This window comes from Sciurus carolinensis, chromosome 19 (assembly GCF_902686445.1).
Source record: "Sciurus carolinensis chromosome 19, mSciCar1.2, whole genome shotgun sequence".
Lineage (NCBI taxonomy): Eukaryota > Metazoa > Chordata > Mammalia > Rodentia > Sciuridae > Sciurus > Sciurus carolinensis.
In genome coordinates, this window is record NC_062231.1 from 24,033,660 (window position 1) to 24,051,154 (window position 17,495).

At 40.6% G+C, this 17,495-nt stretch overlaps 1 protein-coding gene across 7 annotated transcripts in view; it reads right to left on the minus strand.

Moving 5' to 3' along the window:
• Chl1 (cell adhesion molecule L1 like) overlaps positions 1-17,495 on the minus strand; it is a 207,426-nt gene that overhangs the window by 51,652 nt on the left and 138,279 nt on the right. For 6 of the 7 annotated variants that reach the window (XM_047534650.1, XM_047534647.1, XM_047534653.1 and 3 more), the window contains 5 exons: positions 13,785-13,907; positions 12,576-12,746; positions 11,542-11,589; positions 9,489-9,609; positions 2,857-3,041 (listed from right to left, as the gene is read on the minus strand). In XM_047534650.1, coding sequence (XP_047390606.1) covers positions 2,857-3,041; positions 9,489-9,609; positions 11,542-11,589; positions 12,576-12,746; positions 13,785-13,907 — 648 coding nt within the window. The remainder of the gene's footprint in view (positions 1-2,856; positions 3,042-9,488; positions 9,610-11,541; positions 11,590-12,575; positions 12,747-13,784; positions 13,908-17,495) is intronic. The other variant, XM_047534652.1, reaches the window with a different exon arrangement.

Genomic DNA, 17,495 nt, shown 5'->3' on the forward strand with positions numbered 1-17,495 from the left:
CCCATTGTGAATTAGCATTCACATATCAGAGAAAACATTTGGCCTTTGGTTCTTTGGGTTTGGCTTATTTCACTGGGCATACTATTCTCCAGCCCCATCCATTTACCAGCAAATGCCATTATTTCATAGTTCTTTAAGGCTGAGTAATATTCCATTATGTATATATACCACATTTTCTTTATTCATTCATCTGCTGAAGGGCACTTAGCTTGGTTCCATAGTTTAGCTATTGTGTAACCAAATCTTTTTAATTAAATTTCTAAACTTCGAAAGGCTTAACTGCTTCAGAGGCTGACAACATGAAAATCGTTAGTGAAGGTTTACTCTTGTGTCATCAGTTGAAGTTCCTGGGGTCATATTGTGATTCCTGGATTCAGAATGTCTCCCATGGCACTTCAGTATCTTTTCTTACAGAGTCTGTAAATACTGGTGTCCTGGTCACCTACAAAGTACAGTGAAGACATCTTGTCTATTTTGCTCACATATATTATAGAATCAGAACTGCATAAAGAATTCATATTTGAGATGTAGGTTCAATGATAAGTGCATAGATCTGGATTCTGTTTTGTAACTGAGAATAAATATCACAAGCAGAGACAGTAAGGAGCTATGCTTTCACCAACACCAGGGTGTTTTCAGAATGTGCTAGATTTTCAGAGTTCCCAGGATGATTACCTTCTCCCATATGGTAAGTCCTTGATATTTAATTTGTGTTTCTAAACAAGAGACCACAGAAAAAAAATAAAGAAAGAAAGAAGAAGAAGATAGAGGAGGAGGAGGAGGAGGAGGAGGAAGTTATATTTCCTGCTTTCACCCTTTAAGGGATAAAAAGGGGTAGTTGAGAACCATCCTCTCTGAGCACACATGTATAGAGAGAAATTCCAAAAACGTACCACCCAGAGTACCTTTAGTACTTTCTCACTCGAGAGAAAAGGTCGAATGTTCCTCAGACACATTATTTACATCTCGACGATGCTCTACTGGCTATCGTAGGAGGAGACAGAGTCGTTGGTTCAGGAGACCTATATTCCTTGGGAGCCCTGCCGTTAACATTTTTAACCGCATAATTAATTTCCCACAACTTGGACTTATTTATTTATTTTGTTTTGCAACCCTTGCGATTCTTTTGAAAAAGCTCTGGTCTCAACCGTCAAGAAATCCGTGGCCAGATTGTTAAAATATTCAGCTACCGGAGCGATGTCCCAGCCATCTGGAAGGATTTCTGAAACAGTCAGCAACTTGGAGTTGGCACAGCTAACAATGTGCACATGTCTGATTGGTGGGGAAGGGTGTGCTGGGAGGGGTGGGGATGAGAGAAAAATATCCTTGTTGCAGTACATCGCCAAATCACATAGCCGCTTCAGAGGGCGATTAAAATCATAGACAAAATAAACCTCTCAAGCCCCTCCTCTCTGAATATCACTGTAAAGGATTTATTGTCAAAGGACTATCACTCGAGCCAGATGTGGATCACAGTTCACAGTATTGGACTTGCTCCTACACAAGTTTCCCTATTGTTCAACCAAAGAAAACGGAATTCTCATCTTTGGTTTTTCCTTCTTTCCATCACGACTAACTATACCCACTGTGGAGAGGTTTAGGGACATAGTCTTGCTCAGAACAAGGTCATTACAAAATCAATTATCTTAACATTTGCTCGTGAGAGGAATTTGTGTCTGAGTCTCTCTTTTTTCACATTAATTAAAACAACAGACCATTTTCTAGGTGTTCCTTGGGCAAACGGGAGCTCTCAGAGGTGAACTTTATTGGAATATTAATGGCAGCCGTACAGCACAAGATCTAAATGGTTGCCTGGGAGAGAGATCTCCTTTCAATGGCTTAGCCTACCTGGCACTAAGTAAGTACAAATGCAGTAATCGTTCCATTAATTTGATCAATACAGTCAACTAAACCTCAATGTGATCAGACCCACAGAAAATAGTCTGCATCAGTCAACTTCACAGCAAGATTAGAAGATTTCCAGTTGTGCCAGCAGGCACGGTCCCAAAATCCACATTGTGTGGCTTCCCTCTTTATTAGATAGGGGTCATCATTGCCTGTTTCTATAAATACAAAGATGGTAAAACCTCAGCTGATCGATAAAGCTTGGATTTCCAGAAAAAGGATGACTCCTATACACTGTGTTTTGCACTTTTTAGTAGGAATGAACATGCACACATATTTATTATACTATCTATTTTCACCTCCCTGGAAGCCGCATGCTGACAACCATGAGAACCCCAGATACACAGAACGTGTGGAGCACCATGTATGCAACAGATTGAAAACCACCTCGACTCAAGATCCGGGACCCAAGAACCTAGAATTTAGGGCAGCGCTAAGACAATTTGCCTGGCACCTTCCTTGGCTGAAGAAACTCAAGTGTGCAGAAGTGAAACAAAGACACACAAATCTAAAGACAAGACACAAATGTTCTTCCCGGTGCCATGGAGGACAGGGTGCTGTCCTAGTCTGTCCCCTTAGACCTTCCTTCTCAGATGGTTTAAGGTTGAGCCTCGTCACACCCAGGTGATGGCAGAAGCTGTTTCTCCCAGTGAGACAATACTGGAAAAGAGGGCTCGTGAATTTGTAAACAAACCATGGGGATCATCCACACCCCCTCACAGGAGACTCTTCTTGTCATTGGTCCCTTTCAGGTGGTTGTGGCAGATGCATGATAAACCAAGGTGACTGGAGGTGAAATATAATCCAGTGCCCATGCTAAACTCAAGTCAGAACACGTCACCTGTTTCAACCTCGCAAGGCATGGCCAGTGCCCCCTTAATGGGAGGAATTGTCTTTTGTTTTGTTTTGTTTTGTTTTAAGGAGGAACCAAAATCATCGCAGGAACTGTACCTTCTACGATGACATGGAAATCGTGACCGGCTGTTCCCAGGACGTTGCTGGCCACGCAGCGGTAATTTCCTTTGTCCTGGTAGGAGACGTTCTCTATCTTCAAGGTCTTGCCGTGATTCTCTTTCCCTACTCTTCCCTTGGGCAAATCACCACCCAGTTTGGTCCATTCCACCTGTGGAGTTGGTCTGTAATAAAAATAAACAAACAGATTACAAGATATTTTCCAAGTGGGAAAATCTTCCTGTGGGTAGTGTGAGGGAGCCAGAGATGACGGCCCTCTTCCCTGTGGTAAATTTGAAAAATATGATAAAGTAGGACCCAACGGAGGGAAGCTGTGATTGCCCCTGCTGTCCCCAGGACAGGTGGCATTAGGAGGTGGCTCAGGAGCAGAGCCAAGGACGAAGGTGGATGAAGAGCCCACCCATGCCAATGAAGAGTTCACAGTATGTAAAAGGCTGTTTCTGTGGCTTTTCCACTCGGAGAGCAGCATAGGAAAGGAAACAAGCACCAAATCTTCCTTGCCAGGGCTTTGGAAATATCAGTTCACCCAATTAAAACATACATACAAGCCAGGCACAGTGGCGCATGCCTGTGATCCCAGCAGCTCGGGAGGCTGAGGCTGGAGGATCGCAAGTTCAAAGCTAGCCTCAGTAGCAAGGCGCTAGGCAAATAAGCGAGACCCTGTCTCAAAAGAAAACATAAAAAGGGCTGGGACGTGGCTCAGTGGTTAAGCACCCCTTGGATCAATCTGTGGTAGCAAAAAGGAAAAAAAAATGAACAAGACAAGAAGTGGTAACCTGTCACAGACCTCATGGGCAAAGGAGTCAAGACAAACTGGTTTTCAGAAAATCCCCTTTTCTGAGAACTAAAGGGATTTTTAAACATGGCTGATTTTAAGTGATAGAGGATTATCTTCCTTTTTTCCTCTCCCCAGCTGGCCTACAGGTATGAGTGGAAGAAGGTTAATACTGTTATTTCTATTAACATTGCATTTGCTTCCATAATCCTTTTAACCACTAAAAGCTAGAAGTTATTGAGTACACATTTAAGGTGGGTTTGGTTATCATTTCACCAGTAATGAATCTGAAGCTCCCTGAAGGTGATTAATTTGCTTAAGGTCACTGGAATAAAAAAATGACATGTTGGGAGTTCAATTCATCTGACTCTAATCCCATCCCTCTCATTGCTGTGTTCTAGAAGATGTGTCTTTTCATAAGACTCCCTGTCCTTCCGAACTGTATATTCTTAAAATAAATGCTTGCCACCAAACTATTAATCATTATTAATTCAATTACTAATTTAATTATTGCTAGTTAATAATTAAGCAATTACCTCAAATTGCTTATATCAATTATCTCAAATTGTTTGTATGCACAGGCAATGGGTAAAATGATTATTATGCAAAAAAGCACTGCAGGTTAGATGAAGGCCCTCGACACACATCTGTTCTCTTCCCCTCCTGTCAAAGCCCAAGGGCTGACCTGCCTTACAGATTGGAAGCAATTGCCTTTTATTGGACCAGGTTTGGGGCACCTGACACCCTTCCTCAGGAAATGGTAATAATGGTCAGAGAGGAACAGGTGACAGCGTTAGCTTTTACCGTCTTGCACACACACACCCAACAGGATGCATAACCAGGTCTCCTGACTCCTCGCCTTTCTCTCCATCTGTCTCGGAGGCAAGCTGCCAAGCTCCTGGCTGCTCTGGATCTTGGTGCCGTCCAAAGAGGAGTTCTTCCCGAGCCTGTTTAGCAGTGCAAGCATCTCGCTTTCTACAAGATCTGCTCTCACCCCAGTCCTTGAACGCTACCAGTCTCCTAATACCTTTCCCTTCAAAGAATCAAATAAGATGACTGAAAGCATCAGAAGAACATGTGATATTATCTCAGGCTGGATGCACATCGCTGAGAGAACTTCTGGATAGAGTCCTACAAATTTTTTTCTTTTCAAACTTCAGGAAGATTTCCTAATAGCACTTGGGCAATGATGTTTCCAGGGAGCATAAGTTGTTTAATGCTTTTTCTACACAAATATACACTCTCTCATCATTTCGGATTTTTGTTCAGGTCCTTGTTTGGCCAACTTTTATCCTGATATTTCTTATTTATAATGTGGTAGAATCACACCTAGCTCAAGTTCAAGGTGAGCTTCCTGTCATTCCACCAAGAGTAAGTGACTGTGAACTGTTCTGGGATGTGCCCGTTTCCTGAAGGCAGGACCTCTGGTGAGAGAGCTTTCCCTCCTAATGAGATTCAAAACCACATTGTAACTACAGAGCTATTTAACTATCTCATTTAACCATTCCTAATTTCCACCTTGCTCAGAGAATCTGTAAGCCCCTCATGAATATACCATCGAAAGCTTCCCTGGTTTAATTAACATTAACGACATTTTCACTAGAATTAACTCTTTGCTGAAATATCTGCTTTGGGAATTTTCTTCAGATTCGGAGGCCACGTCATCCTTGATGTGCTGTTTTCTCCCTTTAACTAAACACGACCGTTCACTGGGTTCACACGTGATGCCGAACTGGGTTTGACTGAGAGGTAGTTTGGGTGCTGGGGACAGGCAGGTTGCAAACCCAGTCACCTTTCCCTAGGCTTAGAGAAGGGACTTCCCTTCTCCGAATGGGCCTTTAGGCTTCATTACCTATCCCATGTGCTAATGGGAATAATCACAGCCTGAAAACACTGTACTGAGGGTAAAATGAGTTAATGCATGTGAAGTACACAACCAAATGCTTGACACAAAATAATAGCAGGATATCTTGGCTGTGGTCTGATTGTTGTTACCATGAAAGGTTTGTGGTTTAAAACTCCACAGAAAAATAGAGTGAATCTTAAAACTTTTTTATAAAACAATGTGTCACTTTGACCTGAAAGAGAACCACTAAACAGGAAGGAAGGCGAATCCAAACCTTGGAAGAATAGGAAAGAGCCCCTTCTAGTCAAACCTCTTGGGACAAGGCTTCAGAGTCTCCGTGTCCTGACATGGCGCGGGCTGAGGCTCCCTCTTTATATCTTGCTTCATGACACGTTAACTTCTAAAAAGCACGTGAGAGCATTTCTATTATTATGAGGACAGTCACGTCAAGAGGTAAATGATGGCATTTGAGAGAGATCAGCAAAAAGAATTACTGAGAGGACAGCCCAGCCCAGCCCAACCCAGAAAGAGCCTGAAGGAACGAAATTGCTACCACTGTAAATACACACCAGCATAACCAGAAAAAAATGGAGGTGGTCACCATCGTGGTCCACACTGAATGTCGGGGCTGTGATCTCCTAACACAGTGCAGAGACAACTTCCTCAGCAGGGTCATGTCCCAGCACACAACCTACCTCACTACGCGCTGGTGACATCGCACGCAGCCAACCTGGATGCTTCGGCTGGGTGCCAAGAGAAATCTACAAAGCTTGGGGTTCTCAAAGCACTCATTTCCACTCCTTTCCTGTATAATCTACTTTCAAACTAGTCACTGGGGATAGGCATGAATAATGAATGAATGACTTTTAAAATTCGAATCCTTGTTCTACTAAACAGGCTCCCCAAAGCCCATAGTTAACAAAATGGATTAAGGTTTAAATGAATCCAGTGGGGTGCCGGGAAGAAGGAATACCTTTTCCATGGCTTCCTGATGGTATGGAGGGATGATAGGAAAGATGGTGGTAGAAGCAGGCGATCTCGTACAACCAAATATTAAATAAGATGGTACCAACTGGTATGGACTTATGGATTTATAGAAGTCGTGTGGTAAACATTTTCTCAGAGCATAGAAAACGATATCCTGACGCCATCAGTATCAATGTGGGCCTTCCACAACTCAGTTGTAACATGGTTGCTACTCTAGTGTAGAAATAGAATGCCTAATCCGAAATACGAAATACGCATTACCCCATATGGGAGACAAAGAACTAAAATGTTAAAGGACATTAACAAGAGCATATACTACTAGGCTTCCCTACACTAAATGCTAACTAAATGCTTTGGAAAATAGTCTGCTGAGACCGTGTCAGCACAAATAAACACTGCTTCCTGCTGAATGCCCTGAGGCCCTGTGTCTTTGTGACAGAATCCTTTAACCATTACTCAATAAATGTAAGAACTTCAAGAGATGACCCAGCAAGGTCACTTAGTGAGATCACTTAGGACTTTGGTGAAGGAATTGGTAAAGTGCATTCCTTTTTCAGCTAATTAAGTTTTTTTTTTTTTTTTAATTTTGATTCATTGTACACAAATGGGGTACAACTTTTCATTTCTCTGGTTGTACACGAAGTAGAATCACACCATTTGCATAATCATACATGTACATAGGGTAATGATGTTTGTCTCATTCTATTATCTTTCCTTCCCCTCACCCCCTCCCCCGCCCTCATTTTCCTCTATACAATTCTTCCTTCCTCCATTCTTACCTCCTCCCAACCCCCCATTATGCATCATCATCCACTTATCAGAGAAATCATTCAGTCTTTGGTTTTTTGGGATGGGCTTATTTCACTTATTATGATATTCTCCAACTTCCTTCATTACCTGCAAATGGCATAATTTTATTCTTCTTTATGGCTGAATAATATTCCATTGTGTATATATACCACAGTTTCTTTATCCATTCATCTGTTGAAAGGCACCTAGGTTGGTCCCATAGCTTAGCTATTGTGAATTGAGCTGCTATAAACATTGATGTGGCTGCATCACTGTAGTGTACTGATTTTAAGTCCTTTGGGTATAAGCCAAAGGGTGAGATAGCTGAGTCAAATGGTGGTTTCATTCCAAGTTTTCTAAGTAATCTCCATACTGCTTTTCAGAGTGGATGCACCACTTTGGGACCATGATTCTATATTTAGGGGAGCCAAAATATTCCACCAGAAAACTTCTAGTACTCATAAATGAATTCAGCAAAGTATCAGGATATAAAATCAACACTCATAAATCTAATGCATTTTTATTCATAAGTGATTAATCCTCTGAAAGAGAAATTAGGAAAACTACCCCATTCACAGTAGCCTCAAAATAGATAAATAAATAAAATACTTGTGAATAGATCTAACAAAAGAGGTGAAAGATCACTACAATGAGAACTACAGAACACTAAAGAAAGAAATTAAAGAAAAACTTAGAAGATGGAAAGATCTCCCTGTACTTGGATAGGCAGAATTAACATTGTCAAAATGGCCATACTATCTAAAGTGCTATACAGATTCAATGCAATTCTAATAAAATCTCAATTATGTACCTCACAGAAATAGAGCAAGCCATTATGAAATTCATTTGGAAGAATAAGAGACCCAGAATAGTAAAGCAATCCTTAGCAGGAAAAGTGAAGCAGGTGGTATCACAATACCAGACCTTCAACTACACTACAGAGCAAAAGCAACAAAAATGGCATGGTATTGGCATCAAAATAGACAGGCAGATCAATGGTACGAAATGGAGGACACAGAGATGAACTCACATACTAGACAAAGGTGCCAAAAACATACAATGAAGAAAAGATAGCCTGTTCAACAAATGGTGCTGAGAAAACTGGAAATCCAGATGCAGCAAAATGAAACTAAATCCCTATCTCTTACCCTGCACAAAACTCAACTCAAAATAGATCAAGGACCTCGGAATTAGACCAGAGACCCTGCACCTAATAGAAGAAAAAGTAAGTCCAAATCTTCATCATGCCGGCTGAGGACCAGACTTCCTTAACGTGACTCCCAAAACACAAGAAATAAAAGCAGGAATCAATCATTGGGATAGATTCAAACCAAAAAGCTTTTTCTCAGCAAAGGAAACTATCAACACTGTGAAGAGAGAGCCTACAGAGTGGGAGAAAATCTTTGCCACACATATTTCAGATAGGGCACTCATCTCCAGAGTTTAAGAACTCGAAAAACTTTACACTAAGAATACAAATAACCTAATCAATACATGGGCTAAGGAAATGAGCAGACACTTCACAGAAGAAGATCTACAAGCCATTAACAGATAGGTGAAAAAAATGTTCAACGTCTCTAGTCATAAGAGAAATGCAAATCAAAACTACCCTAAGATTCCATCTCACCCCAATTAGAATGGTGCTTATCAAGAACACAAGCAACAACAGGTGTTGGCGAGGATGTGGGGACAAGGTTCGGTTCAGTCATATACTGCTAATTAGGTTCTGACAGGAAACTTGCTTAAATTCCATGGTCTAGACTTCCTTGGGTGCAAAGGACAGTAGGATAGGATACTGACATCAGAGTCCTTGGAAATGAGAAGGGGCAGAGCTAGAAGAGTAACAGACAAGCCAAGAGAGCAGAAAGAGAAAACCTGGCCTGGGCAGACCCAGGTTGGGGACTAGGGACCTCAGGCTGCGAGGTGCACACCCGTCTTAGACCGCTGGCTTAGCGAAGGGGAAGACTGCCTTTGCCCTCTCCAGCCACAATAATCATCAACCAAGCGAGAGGTGTGATTCCAAAGCCAAGGTCAGTTGTGGCCTGAAGTCTGCAGAGTGAAGTGCGAGTCCCTTCTCCCAGACATGCGGTAACCGGGATTATTTTCCAGAAAAGAAAGGAGCCATTTAAAATCCTGCCTGCATGCACATTTTCCTCTGAGGCTTCATTCTTCACGGGAGTGGACAAAGTCCCCAGCAGGAGCTAGGCTACTCACAGGCCCTCGGCAAAACACTCCAGCAGCAGGGTGTCCCCTCTGAGGACGGCCACCGAGGACTCGCCCCCACTGTCCAGGGGAGGCAGCAGCAGGCGAGGCTTCCTCTGCTTGATGGAATTGGCTATGAAAGAGGAAAAGAAAAATCAGATATTTTCAGACTTAGTGAATGAACACTCTGCAGCACTGGATCTGCCCTAAGACACATCAGTCTGTGTACGTGTGTGTGTGTGTACAAACAAATCTAGGTACGCACATGCGTTTCTGTCTTCATTTAAGTAGTCTGCCCTTCAATCTTTGCCTGAAGCTTGGGGTTGTCCTCGGATGCTTTAAACGCATCAAGAAGCTTTATAAAGATACTGATTTACACCACCCCTTCTAATTCAGAAAATGAGCATTCGTCCAAATAATTTCGGGAGGAAGCCCTTAAGTTCATGAATAGGTTTAGATTTTACATTCGGCTCCTTAACCAGGCAGTGCCGTGTTTGACAGTTAGGGGTTCTTTTTTTTTTTTTTAATTTTAATGTTTCAAAATATTTGATAAGGTTTCTATTAAAATACACCTTCATGGGCTCTGCCTTCAGATTGCTGACTGAAGGAGTCTACGGAAGATTCCAGGCCCCTGTGAATTTTTTCAAGCTCTTCAGACAGCTCCATACAGCCTCGGGCCTTCAAAGCTAAATAAATTTTTTTAAGAAATGATAGTAAGCATTCTCACAAACTGCAAAGTGTTCCATTTCCTCTCACTAACTTGCAAATACAAGGGCAAATTAGGAGACTTGCATTTGCACTGCGAATTTTGATTTTCACTGCTGAATGCAAACGTAAATCATTTTTTTTCCCCCCACCTAATGTCAAAGTGATTTCACCTTATTTGAGAAAAATAAATAGCTGACATTATACCGTCAGAATGCAAAGGCCAGGAAGCAGAGTATAATTTACTGTACACCTCCTTGCAAGTATGTACTGAGAGAGAACTGTCGAATGGGTACTATGTGAAAAGATTTTTGTTTTGTTTTGGTACTGGGGATTGAACCCAGGGACACCGCACCACTGAGCCACATCCCCAGCCCATTTTTATTTATTACTTAGAGACAGGGTCTCAGTTGCTTAGGGCCTTGCTAAGTTGCTGAGGCTGGCCCTACACTGTCTCAGCCTCCTACACTGCTGAAATTACAGGTGGGTGCCACCACCTCTGGTGAAAAGATTTTAATTGAGTATTAGGAAGATATAGAAATATGCATGTTGGAGATACTGATCGCCAAGAAAACAATGCAGGGAATGAATCAGCCCACCTTAACACTGAGGGGACACAGAGAGGAGCCATCCGCCACCTCTGCTGATATCACCAGTGTATTAGAAATCTGGTGAAATCCCTGGTCCATGTAATGTGAGGAGTATGCGATGCATCTCTGCCAATGATTCTTCTCACTTTAGCAAACTGGCCTACTATCTAATTAAGGTTGACTGAAGCATCTCACATGGAACACAAATTCTAATGGATGATCTACAGAAACAAATGGAATTAAAGATTCCATAGAGAAATGACTGGGGAAATTACCTCCAACTATATTCTTCCTCAGAGAAGCACAAGGTATTAATGGCCTATTAACTATTCCAAGAAGTCTTATAAGAAAAACATTCATGTGGCTCTTAAACACAGTGTTTCTCCATTTGTCTTGACACTTAACCATACATCTGTCCTTCCTGTGTGTTAAGTTATCAACTTTATACACCATGAGACATTTTGAGAGACCCCCAATAATTACTCCACCAAGAATCTACATTTTTGCACAGCTATCTATCTATATGTCACTTCTATAATTGGTCATTTTATCATTACATTTAAAAAGTTATTGATGTATAAAGATCACCCCCTTTGCATTTAAGAGAAGGGAGATACCTGGACCCTCTAGGCTATTCCCTCAATAGGAATATTACCATTTTAATAAACCCACATAGGGAGTAAAGGAAAAACTCAAAAATTCTGAGATGAACATGAGCTATTTAAGATGAATAAAATGACAACAGTCTCCATGGGTCACATTGGACTTACCCTTGGAACTAATTTCTGTGGATGAACTTGAGTCATTAGCATGCTTTACTGAAATATAAAAAAAAAAAAAATGGAAGAAAAGAAAATACAGACATAATGGAAGATGCTGGTATCAACAAAGAACGAAAAGTCAAACATTTTTGTCAGGAAAATTACGAAATGAGGTCGAAGCAGGCTTCACTAGAACATTATTGATAGTGGGTCTAGAGGTGTACATAGGAAGGATCTTAAGAGGCGCTTCCTCTTGAATCACCGAATGTTAATCCAGGTGAGGAGGAGCCAACACACAGCTGCACTGAGGAGAAATGAGGCCCCTTAAAGAATGTCGTAGTGAAGCCTGGCATAGTGCATCCATACATATTAATGAAAAACCCATGTACCAAATTAGACAATGGGATGGTGATGCCAACTTTCAATATACCAGGGCCAATTATTCAGTCAGGGAACTGTTGGGGATTATCTCTTCCCTTTGAATCTTATGGTTCTTCCTCCCACTAATTACTTTTTCCCATTTGGGAACCCAGACTGGCATCTGCAGAATCAAGTAGGCAAGAGGGGCAATTCAAATAACTTTGCCAATTTGGTCCAAGGACAAAGAAAAAGCTTGATGTGATGGAAATGTTAATACCGATTCTTTTTATTTTAGACTCTTTGTTATTTTCTCCCCCATTTTCAGCCTGCTAGTTTATCCAAGGTCACGGTCAATCAATGTCTGAGACTGGCTTAGAAAAAAAAAAAAAAAAATCCTGAGATTTCATTGTGCATTTTAGCCACTGAAAATGCCTAGATCCAGCAGACGTCAAATGAAACACATTTGTACTGTGAATTGAGGATTTGATTTTCTGGCTGCCAGAGACAGGGCTACTGTGGATCTGCAGCTGCAGATGTCTCTTTCATCTGGATGAAGTCTCTAGAGTTGCACTCAACAATGATGGGAAATACCAGCCAGGCTTTAACTGTCTTCACTCAGGATGAAATCATAGACATATTCGCACTCAGCACACAGGAGGCCACAATAAATTATTTGGACTTACAACTGTTCACTGTTAGCTTCATGGGCATCTTTTGGACGATCGTCCTTAATCTTGGAAATGCAGCAAAGCAACAGTAATCGTTCCGACTGTCTTTTTCTTCCACGTTTGCAAAGTAGAGATCTCCCTTTTGACTCATGTACACTCTTTCATCCTGTTCGATGTGTTCTAATTCTGAAAAGACATACTTTGTCATGGAAGGAGGAACTATGCTATCTCACCGACCTTTCCCATTTTTATTTCTTGCCTGTTATTTCTCTGTCCCTCCCATTCCTCTCTAGTCTGGTCTACTTACAGGAGCCATTAAGTGAGCAAATAATTAACAATAAACAACAGCAACAAAATCCCTGGGGGCATGCTTAAATCATTAACCAAGGAAGTCCACACATGGACTAGAAATCTGTGCATTAAAATCCTCTTTACCATCTAGGTCTCTCTACCTCTGATCTGCTGGTCTACAATGGCTTCTCCAAAGCCTAACCAACTGAAATCATGGACTGCTTCTTACTTTCGTTTGCTTTGGATGGTATTTCTTTAAAACAGGGCTCCCCCAAAGTGATGTCTATAATATTAACCTCCCTGTTCCAGATATAGCCTGGGAAGTTCTAAGGTGACTGGAGTGTAGACACTTGGGTTGTAGCCAAGAGGAACTTCATTTGCTTTCTCCTGAATGCTGGACAAATGTTGTTCTCTGTGGGCCACAATGAGGAGCTCATCCAGGAAGACCCCTAAGACTTACTATAAGTGGCCTCTATGCTAGTCTGGGATTTCAGATCAAGAGTCAGCAAGCCATTTGGAAAATCATGCACAAAGGCTGATAATAAATATGTTGGGATCACTGTGTTGAACTGGTAGAACATGGCTCACACAGGTACAGTAAGCCAGTAACCCAAACAGAAGTCATCCTCAACTCTAGCAGGGCCTGTGTGGTAAAGGTAGACCAGTTGTTTGGAATATGGAAACTACCCTTTAACAGACACACTTGTTCATACTGATAACCTCTCTTCTTTTAAATATGATATAATCAAGAGATAACTTTGGTGATTTTCTAGCGTTTTCGGGTACACTCTGTTTGTATTTAGGGTGAGGGACAGGCATTCATCAGATCTAATTTTTAAAACCTACTTCAGTCGACAGGGATACTGTTATTTTAATAGTTTTTTAAAATGATAAATAGGATGCATGATGCACCAGGAACAGAGCACTACTTACCTATGTTCATCCAGTAAATGTGTAGGGGTGGGAGACCTTTGGGAGGAGAGCACTGGAGGACAATGGGGTCTCCTTCCTCCACCTCCAGAGGGTCAATTTTTTCTTTCGGGAATTTGGGAACACCTGGTATAAAGATCATTGTGAGATATTATTCTAAAAGGAACTTTTCACGTCAGCAAATATCTTTATAAATTGTTCTTTTTTAAAAAAAAATATAAACATTTTTAAGAAATTCCACACTTCAGGTCCCTGTTTTTCTATCTGACCTGCAAAGGTAAATACAATCAAGCTTCAGATAAACATGCTCATGCAACTTTGAAAATTACTTCTGCACTGTGAAGTCCTAGACATAGATAGTTTTGCTATGTGACATCAATAAGGCAAAAATACACCTGTGCATATTGCTCAGAGCAGAGGTAGAAATCACAGGGTTTGGTCTTTTCGGTTTTGATAGATACGGAGTCTTTTCTCTCTAAAGACTGTGATTTCTTTTCGGCAATTGTGAATTCTCAATCTCTTGCTTTATTTCAAAGGCCTTGAACGTCACTGGCAACTATTCCATTCAGAGTAATAACCACATCAAATTAAAAAAAAAAAAAAAATTCAAAGCCCAGGTGGGGAAAAGAACAAAAACACAATGAAAAGTCAAACATGACGACTTTAAGTTGCATAAAGAGCCAACCACCTTGGAATCACTCCAGTAAATGAAATCTTAAATGAAATGAAATTGATGTAGGAAACTTTCTAATATTTCCATTTCTGGTCTCCTTCTCATAGCAAAGTCAATTTCCTCAAAGAGCAATGCAGTTACAATGGGAATGTAAGTCAGAACTGCAGAATTTGAAATCCAACATCAATGTCTAATATTGTTATGAGTATTTATAAGTTTACCTATAATTTCCAATTCAAAATGCATTCTGCCTGAATATTATAGGGTTGCCTTTCAACTTTCTGGAAATGTGCATTCTAGAATTATGCAGACTCTGATGGAGAGAATAACCTCATGATAAAATCCTGCCCTGATGGACTTTATTACCAGGTGTTCCATGATTGTATTTTATTCTTAAGTTGTGATTCACAACCAACCATCCTGTTTCTTGGAAATCCAAAGTCCTTCTCATTTATTGCATAGTCTCTTTTGAGAAGCTTTGTGCATTTCCTGTATATTGTCATGCATCGCCTCAACATCTGTTCCAACTTTTGGGTAGCTGAGAGAACTGGCTGACATTTCTCTTATGGGTGCATCAACTATGAACGATGAATTGCTTTTTGTCTGAATTCAGGGACCTTTCAAAGCTTAGCTATGTGGGAGGCAGGGCATTACTGTGCTTGCCTCTGCACTTTGGGAAGGCAGACTTCAGTTCTCTTTCTAAATCAGCCTTACAGCAATCCCTTGGGTGGGTGGATTCCCTCTTGGTCAACTCATCCTACCACAGAGATCTCTGGAAAATATATTTGAAATGACAATCAGCTTTGAATCATGCTTTTAATAGAGGTAGCATACAATTTCCATTCAAAGATACAGAAGTATCTAGAGTAAGTTCACTTTGTTAAGATCCTATGGAGAAGATATCATTGCAGCTATTTGGTAAAGCATTGGTTTTAATCAAAGACCAATGTTATTCGAGTCATTCTGTAGGAAGAACACCTTAGGCAAATAAGAGGTTGCAACTAATAGAAAAATGTCATGTGCCCAAAGCTTCAAATTCAAATCACTTGTTTAGTGCTAGTTGCTCTAAGTGAAGCACAATACAAGCATGCTGCGCCATTAGGTAACTATTAAATCTATTTATACTCAGTTACAAGGGCAAAAGAGGAAGGAAAATGTAGATCAGAAAATGGAAGGGCCATGTAATCTTCTGTAATAAGCCAACTTTACAGGGCTTAGTGTAAATACACTATTGGACAATATCTATAGTAAAGTAGCTAATTAATAAGATGCATCAATACCTAATTGGAGAGCTGCTCTCTCAGAGCATTCAGGGAAATCTGATTCAGAAAGGGCTGGAAGGGAAGCTCCATCCCACCATCATTAATTAGATCTAGATTATTATATAATTCTAGTTATAAAACCGTAAATATGTAAACTGACTGACTTCTAAAGCATCAATAATGTAAAAGAAAAGAAGAGAAAATTTATATGCCTACCAAATCCTTTAACACAGACCCTAAATCTTTGGGACACTTTTGAACTAAAAATGAAATTAGTCTCAGGAAAGAGCGAAGAATGTTTATACATTTATTAATTAAACTTTCAGAAGAAACACTGTCAAGAAAATTAATTTGTCAGGATATTTCAGGTCTTACTTGACTTGGAAACTAGTTAGTCTGATGCAAGTGCAAAAAGTTTAACATTCACAGATAAATGTTACATTTAATTAATAGAATGTAAGAGTGAGCATGAATTCAAATGAAGAAATGACTTTATTTAAAAACAAGTCAAGGACCCGGGCACAGTGGGACAGGCCTATAATCCCAGAAGTTCAGGAGGCTGAAGTAGGAGGATTGAGAGTTCAAAGCCAGCCTCAGCAACTTAGTGAGGTCCTAAGCAACTTAGTAAGACCAAGTGTCTAAATAAAATATTAAAAGAAGGAGAGGGATATGGCTCAATGGTTAAGTACCCCTGGCTTCACTCCCAGTACCAAGAAAAAAAAAAAAGAAAAGAAAGAAAGTCAAGACACTAACTTACTGACTCTGCTTCTCTGATAATAAGTATTAGCATTATTTAGTGTGGACAGATAAGAAACTAAAAAGTAAATTGTAAAACAACAATTTGTGTGCACGTGATGAACTACACTCTTTCAGCTCACCAATGCATTTCCAACAGTTACTCCACCAACACCAAAAACCAATCACTTAACCATGTTTTAACACCACTGGTCATGACCATGAATGGCTTCTCTGAAAAGGGATCAGAATCGACTTATACATCAGTATCTACCCAAGCAGGACTTAAAGAACCTTCACAAAATCCCATTCACCTATGTCCAGATGAGATCCATTTCCTCTCCAAATAATGTCACATCAGCAAATCAAGCATTTTGCAAATTCCATCTCTTAACTGTTCTCTAAGAAGCTTGCAGGGTGAGTAGTCACTACAGGGAAGGCATTTCTAAGAACTACACCGAGTGTAAGTGACACTCCAAGGTATTCATGCCTGACTTCTTAGTAGCTTCCCCAGTTAGAGCCCTTCCTGGAAGTCCCTGCCAGGGGAGGGTTACAAGTTACCTGCACGGCAGAGAGATCAAGCCCAGCGAAGCTGCCACTACCAACTCAGTCTGAGCTCTGCAATTTCAGGCGCCCTCAGTGAGTTTTGAAAACACATCATCTCAATTCCTTCTACCCAACAGGCAGAAAAAAAATAAGCTCCTTGAACTGAAATAGAGACGACTTTGGCAAAAGATTATGTATCTAGAAGATAGACTGCAGGATAAACTGGTTTCTAGTCAAAGCATTAAAACCAAGAGCCTCTGCTCCATCTGACCAATACCTTTACCGTTCAGGTAGTTGAAGTAGAATTCACATGTGTACCATTTTGATGTAAAAGGAATTGATGGCTTAACCACTATCAAGTTATCTTGGGCCTTAAAGAAATAAAAATCAAAGGTTTCCCTGTGTTCTCCTACTATATGATTCTGCTACTCTATTACCAAGCTATTTTCTTTTTCTTTATTTTTTTAGTACTGGGAACTGAAACCCAGGGGTGTTTAA